The sequence below is a fragment of the Acanthochromis polyacanthus genome, chromosome 7, assembly GCF_021347895.1.
Source record: "Acanthochromis polyacanthus isolate Apoly-LR-REF ecotype Palm Island chromosome 7, KAUST_Apoly_ChrSc, whole genome shotgun sequence".
NCBI classification, from domain to species: Eukaryota; Metazoa; Chordata; class Actinopteri; family Pomacentridae; genus Acanthochromis; species Acanthochromis polyacanthus.
Window position 1 is genome coordinate 10357039 of NC_067119.1, and position 12483 is coordinate 10369521.

The 12483-nt window shown below is 39.6% G+C and overlaps 3 protein-coding genes across 4 annotated transcripts in view; 1 reads left to right on the forward strand and 2 right to left on the reverse strand.

Annotated features, from left to right (window-relative positions):
* LOC110971137 (apoptosis-enhancing nuclease-like) overlaps positions 1-5783 on the reverse strand; it is an 87166-nt gene extending 81383 nt beyond the window's left edge. For both annotated transcript variants that reach the window (XR_007942918.1, XR_007942912.1), the window contains exon 1: positions 5769-5783. The gene's annotated coding sequence lies outside the window, so the exon portion shown is untranslated. The remainder of the gene's footprint in view (positions 1-5768) is intronic.
* Positions 2010-6634, forward strand: LOC127534672 (UDP-glucuronosyltransferase 2C1-like). The gene is made up of 6 exons (XM_051950497.1): positions 2010-2766; positions 2917-3065; positions 3230-3361; positions 3961-4048; positions 4547-4766; positions 5628-6634. The coding sequence occupies exons 1-6, from the start codon at positions 2049-2051 to the stop codon at positions 5911-5913; spliced, it is 1593 nt and encodes a 530-aa protein (XP_051806457.1). The 5' UTR covers positions 2010-2048; the 3' UTR covers positions 5914-6634.
* zgc:152968 (uncharacterized protein LOC564848 homolog) lies at positions 6414-12349 on the reverse strand. Its single transcript, XM_051950478.1, has 15 exons — positions 11966-12349; positions 11785-11880; positions 11425-11680; positions 10886-11202; positions 10655-10798; positions 10458-10572; positions 10270-10341; positions 10047-10187; positions 9796-9909; positions 9450-9523; positions 9257-9361; positions 8816-8931; positions 8351-8489; positions 7632-7752; positions 6414-6547 (listed from the first exon to the last, which is right to left on the reverse strand). The coding sequence occupies exons 1-15, from the start codon at positions 12278-12280 to the stop codon at positions 6459-6461; spliced, it is 2214 nt and encodes a 737-aa protein (XP_051806438.1). The 5' UTR covers positions 12281-12349; the 3' UTR covers positions 6414-6458.
* Between the last annotated feature and the right edge of the window lie 134 nt (positions 12350-12483).

Genomic DNA, 12483 nt, shown 5'->3' on the forward strand with positions numbered 1-12483 from the left:
TTACTTTTGAATTGTTGATTAACATAATTATTTTAAAAAAAAAACTAATGAAACAGGCCTGGACAAAAATGATGGTACCTCTATAAAAGATTGAAAACTATTTGACCAGAGTGACATGATTAACTCAGGTGTGTCATTTAATTGACATCACAGGTGTTTCCAAACTCATAATCAGTCAGTCTGCCTATTTAAAGGGAGACAAGTAGTCACCCTGCTGTTTGGTGAAAAGGTGTGTACCACACTGAACATGGACAACAGAAAGCGAAGGAGAGAATTGTCCCAGGACATCCGAAAAAAAATTATAGACAAACATCTTAAAGGTAAAGGCTATAAGACCATCTCTAAACAGCTTGAAGTTCCTGTGACAACAGTGGCTCATATTATTCAGAAGTTCAAGACCCACGGGACAGTAGCCAACCTCCCTGGACGTGGCCGCAAGAGGAAAATTGATGACAAATTGAAGAGACGGATCGTTCGAATTGTATCCAAAGAGCCCAGAGCAACCTCCAAAGAAATTAAAGGTGAACTCCAAGGCCAAGGTACATCAGTGTCAGATCGCACCATTCGTCGTTGTTTGAGCCAAAGTGGACTTCATGGGAGACGACCAAGGAGGACACCACTGCTGAAAAAAACTCATAAAAAAGCGAGACTGGAATTTGCAAAAATGCATGTTGACAAGCCACAAAGCTTCTGGGAGAATGTCCTTTGGACAGATGAGACCAAACTGGAGCTTTTTGGTAAGGCACATCAACTCTATGTTCATAGACTCAAAAACCAAGCATACGAAGAAAAGAACACTGTCCCTACGGTGAAACATGGAGGAGGCTCAGTAATGTTTTGGGGCTGCTTTGCTGCATCTGGCCCAGGGTGTCTTGAAAGTGTGCAAGGTACGATGAAATCTGAAGACTATCAAGGCATTCTGGAGAGAAATGTGCTGCCTAGTGTCAGAAAGCTTGGTCTCAGTCGCAGGTCATGGGTCTTCCAACAGGACAACGATCCAAAACACACAGCCAAAAACACCCAAGAATGGCTGAGAGAAAAGCGTTGGACTATTCTAAAGTGGCCTTCTATGAGCCCAGATCTGAATCCCATTGAACATATGTGGAAGGAGCTGAAACATGCCATTTGGAGAAGACACCCATCAAACCTGAGACAACTGGAGCTGTTTGCTCATGAGGAGTGGGCCAAAATACCTGTTGACAGCTGCAGAACGCTCATTGACAAATACAGAAATGGTTTAATTGCAGTGATTGCCTCAAAAGGTTGTGCAACAAAATATTAAGTTATGGGTACCATCATTTTTGTCCAGCCCTATTTCATTAGTTTGTTTTTTTAAATAATTATGTTAATCAACAATTCAAAAGTGATGGCTGATTTTGATTATTTAATTTTCAATAAATTTTTATTTATTGTTACTTTTGTGAGTTTCAAGTGATTTCAGTGAGAATTGTGGGTTTTTCCTTCTTTAACTGAGGGGTACCAACAATTTTGTCCACGTGTGTATACAAATTCAATCTAATGTGTTGTTGCACATTTCACATGTAATAAAAATTCAGTAAGACAGACATGATACTTGCCCGGTTGAAGTCTCCAGCCACAACAAAGGAAACATTAGGACTTGCCATCTACAGCAGGCTGATGTTGTGGGACAGTTCACTCACAGTCTCCATCACATTGGTGCTCACCAACACATAAACTACAACAGTGATATTCGCCATCAGCTCCCACAGCAGGCAGAAAGGTCGGCATTTCACAGTCACGTACTGTAAGAGCGGTAAGCAGTGTGTAGAGACCACCTCAGTGTCATGACACCACAGTCTGTTGATAAAAAAAGAACAAAAAACAAAACATTTGTGCAGGGTATAGTTTGTTATTGCTTTGTGATACTGTTACTGTTATCGGTATGACCTTTTACCTGTTATCTCATATGTCACGCAGCTCAAAAAAAGAACATAGGTCAACTTTATCTGGTTAATAATTAAAATTAAAGGAGCACCGTTGAAAAAGGATCTGCCCACAGCTGACATTCCCACTGAACAACAGCCACCATGGAGCTGCGTCTCTCCACTTGTGTCCTGATGGTACTTTGCATGACTTGGAGTGTAAATGGAGGAAAGATTTTAGTGTGGTATACTGAAGGCAGCCACTGGATTAACATGAAGCCGGTGCTGAACACGCTGATCGACAGAGGACATCAGGTGACGGTCCTGGTCCCAAGCTCATCATTATTGATGAACATCAGTGAACCCTCCCATTTTCGCTACGAACCCTTCAATGTCTCTGTTTCAGTGGAGGATGTGGAGGAATCGAGGAACAACTTCTTTCAATTCTCCATGTATGAGATGGATCATATGAACTACTTGCAGATTTACATCAGAGCTGCAGAATTAATGAAGACTCAGTTGCAGATTGTTTTAAAGATATTGGATGGTGTGTTGAAATCAGAAACCATGATGAAGAAGTTGAAGGAGGGAAATTATGACCTTCTCCTGTCTGACCCTATGCACCCTGGCAGTGACTTAGTAGCAGACATTTTGGGCATCCCTCTCGTCTTCTCCTTGCGATTTTCAGTAGCTAATAACTGGGAGAGGCTGTGTGGTCAGGTACCTGCTCCACCTTCCTTTGTTCCTGGTGCTATGAGCAAACTCACAGACAGGATGGGTTTCTCACAAAGAATATGGAACGTTCTCTTCTACACTCTGCAGGATGTTGTGTTGCAGTACACCATGTGGAAAGAAGTAGATAAATATTACTCTGAAGTCAAAGGTGAGTGGCTGAGAAAGAACACACTTTTTGTATGAATCACATTAAGTCTAAGGATGATGGAATTACTTTGGATGAACTGCAAAGAACATTTGCTGTATATTCTCAAGTACTGGTGAAACTTCAGAATCCATTTCTTTTGCAATGCAACAGGAACACCCACCACTGCCTGTGAGATGATGGGCAGAGCAGACATCTGGTTGCTGAGAACCTACTGGGATTTTGAATTCCCTCGTCCTTTCCCCCCCAACTTCAAATATATTGGTGGGATCCACTGCAGACCTGCTAAACCTTTACCAAAGGTAGGACCATCTCCACTTTTACAAGCCTGTTAATCTGTCATTACAACACAGCTGTACAGTATTCCTGACTTAAACAATGAAGAGAGCCAGCAGTCAAAACACTGAGCAAGGAAAAGTAAACAGCTGTTTAACTGACTGATAGAGAATATTCTTCTTTCTGACAGGAAATGGAACAATTTGTCAATAGTTCTGGAGATGCTGGCATCGTGGTCTTCACATTAGGATCCATGATCAACAACATCACCACAGAGAAGGCAAACATGATAGCTGCAGGCCTCGCTCAGATCCCTCAAAAGGTCAGAGGACCATCAGTCTGTGCCAACTGGAACCACCTTCAATAACCCTCAAACTGTTTTATAGATGGAGCAACATCTGCTACGGAGTCAGTGCAGAACTCAACCCAGTGCTTTCAAATGTCTCAGTCAATTAACTGTGAACCTCCATACATTACTGCTGACTGCAAGATTAAGAAATTTCAAGCTGGAAGAGCTTTGATATTTTATCAATCCTCCTTGCTCTGTAGGCATTATTTTTGCTCCATTCTCAGATCCTCATTCGGTTGGTCAGAGGAGCCCCATGGTTACCATGTCTGAAGAATTTATCAGCTCTGGTTTGTCACCATGACAACTCTAACGAGTCTGAATGAGTTCATGGTTTAAAAAATGTTTTAAAATTCAGAAAATCTAGAAATATAAAATAAAAGGACATTAACAATTGGAAAAAGCTTTACTTTTTAAAAACAATTGATTGAATCAAATCCCACTGGCTATATTCTGTATGTCAAATAAAATAAGCTATCATAAATGCTGATTATTTAATCCAAAGCTAAACAGTGAATGATGATAAAGTTATCACTGTTTTCTTCAAAGAATTAGGTTTTTATTGTTGTCTACAGGTTCTGTGGAGATACAGTGGAGAAAAACCAAAAACTCTGGGTCAAAACACCAAATTATATGACTGGATCCCTCAGAACGACCTACTGGGTGAGTAACTTTGGTATCCATCACGTGATTGATAGAAGGATATGAAAAAACTAAATTGTTTGTTTTTTACCATCAGGAAAAGATACAACGTTCACACAATCAAATGACAGTCAGATCACAACTTTGACAGTAATGCCGCCAATATAACAAAAATGTTTTGTTGCTTGCTAAAAAATTTACCTGGAACTTGTCTCACTTTTATCGATGTTAAGCTAATTTTTGTTGAAGCTGAGGGCATTTCCTTCATTTACTTTTTGCTTTAAATGCAATGGAAAATACTCCTTGTTGTTGCAGCTTAAAAAATGTGAGCACAAAGCAACTGGTTGTTCATACAGCAGTAAATGTCTTGATTAAATGTTGCATGCAGAAAGATGTTTTTGATCTGTTATCTTATTGCACAGCTCAAGTATTTGTTTAAACATGTAAATCTATTTCTGCCTAACTCCTCTGGTCATCTCTAGTGATAATACATATTTTGTGACTTCTGCCACAAATCAGGTCACCCTAAAACCAGAGCTTTCATCACTCATGGAGGCACAAATGGGATTTACGAGGCCATCTACCACGGTGTTCCAATGGTGGGCATCCCACTGTTTGGTGACCAGCCAGATAACTTGGTCCACATGAAGGCTAAAGGAGCTGCAGTTACTATGGACCTGAACTTCATGAAGAGTGAGGATCTTACAGATGCCATCAACACGGTCATCAATGACAAATCGTAAGTTCTCCTACAGGTCTGCACTTTTAGGGCATTAAAGCTATTGTAACATTGATTTCTTTGTGCTTTTTTTTTTTAAGTGTTCACATTAATAATACAGTGTCAGATTGATAAAATGCTCTGAAGGAGTCATGGTCTAATGCAGTGACTGACATGACAGTCTGTCACTCTACAGTCTGTTCACATATGACTGTGTTGCCAAGTATCAAACACAGAATTGTTACTCAAGGTGAAATCTGATTTGGAGATTATTGACAGACCACCGTCCCAGACATTGATGCCCCTTGTAGAGCAAGGCACTAAGTATGATTGAGGACAACCATTCAGCTCATGGTCTGGTTTCATTCTTGTCCTCAGAAAAATGACAAATAAATTCAGACCAGCTACTTTAAAACGGGTTTTATCACCAAGCAGTTAATTACTGAACATTTGATCATTTGCATTTTCACAGCAACTTATCTAGAATTTGTGGGATTTCATGTTTACTGCTGTTTTTATTGTCCTGTTTATTATTGATATTTTTTTATTCATAATATCAAATTTTAAGAGCTGAGAGAGTCAGGGCATATGCATTTCACTGTACAATTTTCAATGTACAACTGTACCTTTTAAATGTATAGAACAATGAAGTGACTTCAGTTCAAACCACTGACTTTCAAAGGTCACATTAAGATGATAAAACCATTGGATGATCTTTACCCCCTCATACACCTGCTTATCTGAAAGAAATGCAAGTTGTAAAATACACAATATAACATGCATTCCTGTTTTTATCCCAAGTCTTTAAAAGGTGAACAACCTTGAAGGATAAAAGTTGAAACTACAGTGTGATAATATGTATCCATCTCTATACATTGACAGGTACAAGGAAAATGCTATGCGACTGTCCAGTATCCACCACGACAGACCCATGAGTGCCCTGGATGAGTCCGTGTTCTGGATTGAGTTCACCATGAGAAACAAAGGGGCAAAGCACTTGAGGGTCCAGGCCCACCAGCTCACCTGGTACCAGTATCACAGCCTGGATGTCATAGCCTTCCTCCTCACCATAGTTCTGCTCCTGATATTCCTCTTTGTCAAGACCTGCAGCTTCTGCTTCCAGAGGTGCTGTGGCAGGAAAGGAAAGACAAAGAGAAAGGCTGAGTGACAGACTGAACATAAGTGTGATTGATAAAGAACTGATGCGTGAATAAACTGGTTGTGTTATTGGTGGAAAAACATGTAATGTCACCTGGATTTGAGAATTTGTCACTAGTTTGAAAGCTATTTTTAAAGTGTTTTTGGTTTGCTCTTTTAAATATTACCCATGATTACTACAATTGCTCACAGGTGTGCTAATTTGCATAACTGCACCTGATGTCAATTTCACATTAAATTCTGAACCTTCATTGGCTGGTGTCAATTTAAGAAGAAAAAAACCACACACAAAGTTATTTTATTCTGTGACTTTACTTAAATCATATTGATGTCAGGTTTTCTCAGCATACTATAGTATCACCACAAATATTTCTACAGACATAGACAAAAGAGCTGAAAAATCAAACACTGACACAAATCAAGTGATGTAATTAAACCAAAAACTAAATGGCCTTCCATTTCTCTGAATCGAGCTTCGTACAAACAGGCATGACATTCACATATGCATAACTGTGTCTTTACATGTATGAACAGCAGAGACTGTTTTTATTGCTATCATTTTTTCATTTTTCCATCTTCTTTGACCTTCCACAGCATGAGCTCCATGCAGGCAGCAGCGTCTTCTGCAGTGTCATGACCACAAACTGAAAAACAGTAATGCATTGATTTAACTTATGCAAACAATGTAGCAGTCTGCATTCTCAGCAATAAAACCTACATTCTGCCTCAAATGTGTTTATTTGGGTTTAATCTAAATTTCAAGCTGGGCAAACAGTAATCTGCAAATGTTAAAAGGACACGTACACAAGGGAAAACAGACGGTGATCGGATTACTAAAGACCGAAGGACTCGAGCTTTGAGGTTATCAGTTTTGTTTGTACTAGAGAAAACAGATTTCATATTCACTATTGCTACACAAATGTTATCTTGCACATTTTATCTTAACAACTTGGTTTCTAATTCTTCTCTGATTCATTTTCTGGGGATCTCTAGGTTTGTGCATGATAGGTAACAGCTAGCTCTTTTTGTCACAAGTTACAGCAACATGCAGCACAGAGATCACAATTTTGGTGACAGAGAAAAGCATGACTACATTTCAACAAAATGTCTAACAATATTCAGTATCCCAAGTGCAACAACTCTTCTACAGGTAAGGGCAGAAACACAAACAACTTATTGAAATAGCCAGCAAAGGTTTATCAAAACAGGCAAAAGAATACACTTGCCAAATGCCTGGCTGGCAGTTCACCTCTTACAGAGTTGACAAAAGTATATGAACACCTGTTAATGATTAATGTAACTACAAGCTTATCGTGTATCTCTGGGTGTGTTTATAAATTCACAATCTATACTGTTGTTCTGAAATTCAGTTTCATAGTGCTCAGAGTAGAGTGACTTGCTGATTTGGAGGCAGCAGACAAATTTCCTTGCTTTATTTTCTCCCTTTTTCTAAGTGAATGTTGGTATTGGCAGTGGTAGAAGAGCTAATACTGCCGCAAAATAAAAATGCTTTCAAAGAAAAACCCCTGCATTCAATTTGCTACTTGAGTGAAAGATCAGAAATTCATTTTAAAAATGAAAAAAATAAGGAAAATAAAGCAATGTTCATTCTGTTCTTACAGTGTTTTGCTTTTTCACTTCTCAAACAGAACTGATAAAACTACCAGTCTGATATAACTGTCACAGAGTAGCAGCAGCACTAAAATCTCAATACCCATCCCTACCCACCACTCTCTTGGATGATCCTCCTGAGGTATTCAGCTGTGAGCCTGTTGAGGGTCAGCTTGTGAGGGGGACCCAGACGGTGGGGGAAGACCACTGATGTATCCACCACCGTCCCATGGAGCAACTACGGTAAAGGAGGTAGGAGGAAGATATCTCAAGTGTTTATTACTGATAAAACACTTTTTTAAAAAATGTGGAAATGCCTCATAGGTCAAGGAACTTCAGCTTTCATCTTTGTGTCAATTAAAGGTGTAATGCTGGGTTCACTATTAATCTGGGTGGAGCACCACAGTAACATTAATTGATTTCATGATTTCCACCTCCACTGCTGGTCCTGGTCATTGTATTATGCACTTGGTGCATTTTGTGATGACCTATCAAACGACTGAGAAGTTATTAAAGTTACTGTGTAATGAAGCTGCAAAAATTGTGAGAGCAGCAAGTTTAAATCAGTTTCAAACTTGACACATTTTGAATGCTTCAGCCATGAATTTTTCATTTAAAAAAAAAACAAACAAAATATGGCATTCACTCAAACAAATGACAACATGAACTGTGGGAAGAATTACCTGTGAGGTAACAAACAAAAGCTTTTAGTAGAGAAATGGTGTTACAAACCTCCTGTTTTATGCATTTACTCAAAACCACATGTAAGATGCGACAGACGTGAAAGCAGCTGTGCAAACAAAAAAGTCAATGTTGGCAAAGTTTGTAGTTGTCACCTTCAGTAAACAGAGGTCTGTTTCCAGGCTGTGTCCAATGAGAATGGTGTTGGCATTGATGAAGCTCAACAAGGTTTCTTGGACCTCTCTGAGGGAGGTGTGGTTACTCTTCACATCTTCCTCACTGATGCCTGAAAACCTACATGAGTCAAGTGTCAATAGACCTGTCGACTGATTTAAAACATTCTGATTAACACAGTAGTAGCATAATTGAATTATTTTTAATCACCTGGTACCTTTCACATAGTGGCAAACCTATTTCCTCGAACTTTGTATTTTTACTGCCACTCTACACCCTCATTAAGATACAGCACAAGTGCTCAGCCTTTAGCTTCTTGCCAGGTTTCTTATCAGGATCTTATTGCCAATAGGGGGAAGATGGAGTTTAAGTTGGTGTACATTAAATGTGTTCTGCTTAAGAAATGATGGAAAACAGACACCCAAAAACACAATTATGTTACGTACCTTGTGTTATAGTCAATAACTTCATTATCAGGTCTGACAAAGGTGTCATAGACGACTTGAAGACTAGAGTTGACCACTGTCACTCTGGATAGCTCCAAACCATGGATGGTATAACACTATAAAGACAGACACCACGATACATTGTCTTGAGTGTGTGTTCAAAATATAAAATCTTCATCCACAGAGCCACTGATTGTTTTTTTCCCCACATCAGGCACATGCGCAGCTCACAGTATTAGAAAAAAATAGGACATGTTGATTGTCATTTTACTTCTAAGCTACATGTGTCTTCTGTGAAAACCATCTGAGTTTTACTTTTGTGTATGATGTTTTTGGAAATATACTCAATAAACCGCAGGTTTTTAAAAAAACTACCACAGGTCAGTTTCTGTTGAGCTTTGGTGCTCAAAGTGAAGATGTTGAAAACTCAGCCAACATCACCTTTTCACAGTCCAAGGAGTAAATACCAGGACAGCTGGTGTCTGAGGGACATCTGGAGAAAGTAGATACAAACCCATCCAGGCTGAGGGAGTCATGGACATGCAACTGGTCAAGACAAAACAAAAATAATCAAAACATCATCTGGGACATTTGAAAGAAATTCAGGAAATGTATTCAACTCAGTCTTTTCTACCTTGAACATCTGACATCCAGGGGTTCCCATGACTCCCTCACAGCAGCTGTAGCGGGTTTCCACTCCACCTGGCACTGAAATAGTTTCAAAACATTTCCAATGCATCAAAATTTTTATCATGCATCATACATCTCAAGGCTGCTTTGAAGGTAAAGGGAGGCCCAACTTATTATCTTTATTATGCGTTTCTAATTAAGTGCTTGGTAAGTGCAGTATACTAGCGCAACAGCAGAAGGCAAACAGATGATCAAAAGAGACTACAGTATTATTACAGCCACCACACAATCAGTTAATCACTAAAGTAACTGGCAAACTAACTTATAATGGAAACAGTCTGATTGCTCACCTCTATTCGTAACTGCTTTCCCATAATGATAAATGCACTCCTCCTTGCGAATATGTTTGCCTGTTTGACTCACAGAGTATGTCGCTCCACATCGACAGCAGATCCTCTTGAGGGCTTTTACCAGTAAAATAGAAAGAGCTCATCATCAGAGAAGTGAGCTGAGACACAAAATCCTCACTCCAAATACAGAAGTTAAGTGTACCCTCTAGTGAAATAAAAAGAAAAAATAGCACTGAGATCTGATCACTTACAATCTGCATGCACTCTCTTATTCTCAGTAAAAAGAACAGCACAGCCATGTCTCTCTGGATGCTGGACAGGATAGTTGCCCTCTGTCAGCTTTTCATCAGTCAAAATATAATCCTTCAAACTCTCATACAATGCCATGTCATCTGCTAGAAAAACAAAAATACTGAGAAAGTGTTTAATATTTCAATGAAACGATAAATGCATTTCAAAGAACTTAATTCTCACCGTTTGCTTTAAACTTGTTTAGGTTAAGTGGCACGTTGCCTTTCAATCTTTGGCTGTTGACTTCATTTTCATCTGAACCAAACAAAATATGAATGTATTAAAATCAACTATTTGTATTGCATTAGCTTTGTTCACATGTTTCATCAATAAAGGTATGGTCTCCTTGCAGATTTTCCAGAGATTCTCACCTTTAGCAGCAACAGTGCTTTGGTTCTTCAACTTCTTAAGTGCATTCACTGCAATGCTCATGTATTTGAATTTGTTCACGCTGCGATTGTACACAGTCTTCTCTTCAGCAAGAGCCTATCAACAAAATCACCAAGGTAAAGAATAAGTGTGCAGACTGAAGTTCATTAATGAGAATGACATTTAGTGGCGTACACACCTTTTCCAAGGCAAAATCAGCATTGCCTGTTGTTTTGTAGAACTCCTCTGTGAACAAGCTGATGTAACGCTGGCGGACGTCATTGGGCACTTTTTCTTTGGCAGCATCACACTGCTGCTTCAGTTTACGTTTTGTGGATACTGGCTGAAAGAGCAAACTCACGATTAATATTTCTGTGATTATGCATTTCTTGCCAGAGCTCAGTTAAGTTTTGCTTCTTACCTTAGTCACAGCCTGGACGGAAGCTTGAGGAACTGTAGAGGAAGCTAGACTTGAATGTAAAGATGGTGATGCAAAAGCAGAGGTCAGTGAAGGTTTACGTGCCAGAGGAGGAATGAGCACAGGTGCTGTTGAGCGATATCTCTGCACAGGGGTAACTACAGGTGGATGATACATTTGTTTGACTGTGAAAGCGCTTTGATGCATTTGGCTGATTGGAGTAAGCACTGTAGTAACTGGGCTGGAACTGGAAGCAATAGGCAGAGGGATGGTGCCCTCTGGGAGGATGAAGTGGAAGTTGTTGCCTACAGGTATGTAGTTCAAACAAACTGGAATAAGACAAAAATGTACATGCAGATATAATTCATTCAGGCAAACATGACAAAATATTTTACTTTGTTATGAGGCAGTAAAGTGCATTGATTTTTTTTCACATTTTGTTGTACTTTAGCATTTGTACATTAACTTGATGTTGGCAATTTATTAATAGTACTTTCAAAAACAGAAATAACCCAAACAAATCTAATCCACTACTGCCAACACATGCTTACCATTTTGCATAGGTGCAGGCTGCAGGTTTTCAGGGGTTTGAGTCAAAGCAGAAGGTGCACTCTGGGTTTCTGGCTTATTTTGAAATGAGGAGGAAACAAAAGCGTGACTGCCTTTAACTGAAGCAGACAGCATGGAGGCTCTCTGCTGTACTTGCTGGATCTTGGAAGTGACAGAGGGCCAGGAGCGAAATCCTGAAGCTGCTGGCCCACGGAGAGGAACCAAAACCTGTGGCTGGGGTCTACTCTTAGCCACTAGCTGCTGAACGGAGAAGGTCCATAAAAAGAATTACTTTACATGACACAGTATTGGTCTTGGCTATACAACAGGAGAAGATAATTAACAACACCATGTGCATGTACCTCTGTAGGTTTGGCTTCATGAGCTACTCTCTTTTTTCCTCGTAATGTTGGAGGTAGGGTGATTACCTCCGGCTTCACAACATCCATAGCTCCAATCTTAAACTGACAAGGTTACCAAAAAAACATTAATTTTGAAAAAAAAGTCTTTACTATGAATCTTAAGTGTCCATAGCCTACTTACAGGTAAGTCAAGGTGATCTTCATTTCCTTTATTCTCATTGTTGGCCTCCATGAAGATCCTGTAGCATTCCTCCATTGGGTCACTGTCTGAAAGCTCCATTTCTGAATAGTTGAGCTCTTCTCCCTCATCGTCAGAGCTGATTATTATAACCTCCTTACCATCCGCCTTCACCAAAAGCTGCTCAGTAGTTTCATATGAAGACTCAGCTCTGTTAGTCATATTTGTATTGCTGCATGAAGGGGATTCTGCTTGCTCCTCATATCCAACAGATAACACACTGGCAATATCAGCTTTCCCCTGCATCTGTCCTGACATGACCACTGATGATTGCTCAGGAGGACATTGGCTATGAACCCTGGTCAGAGCTTGCTGCTTTGTTGTCTGGGTTTGCTTGGAATGTTGCGTTTGTGATGAGTTATCAGCTGGAGCTTTATAAAACAGGGAATTCTTTGGTGGCTGCAGTTGATTCATTTTCTCAACATTATTGGGCAGCTCACACCAAGGATTGTTCCAACTGT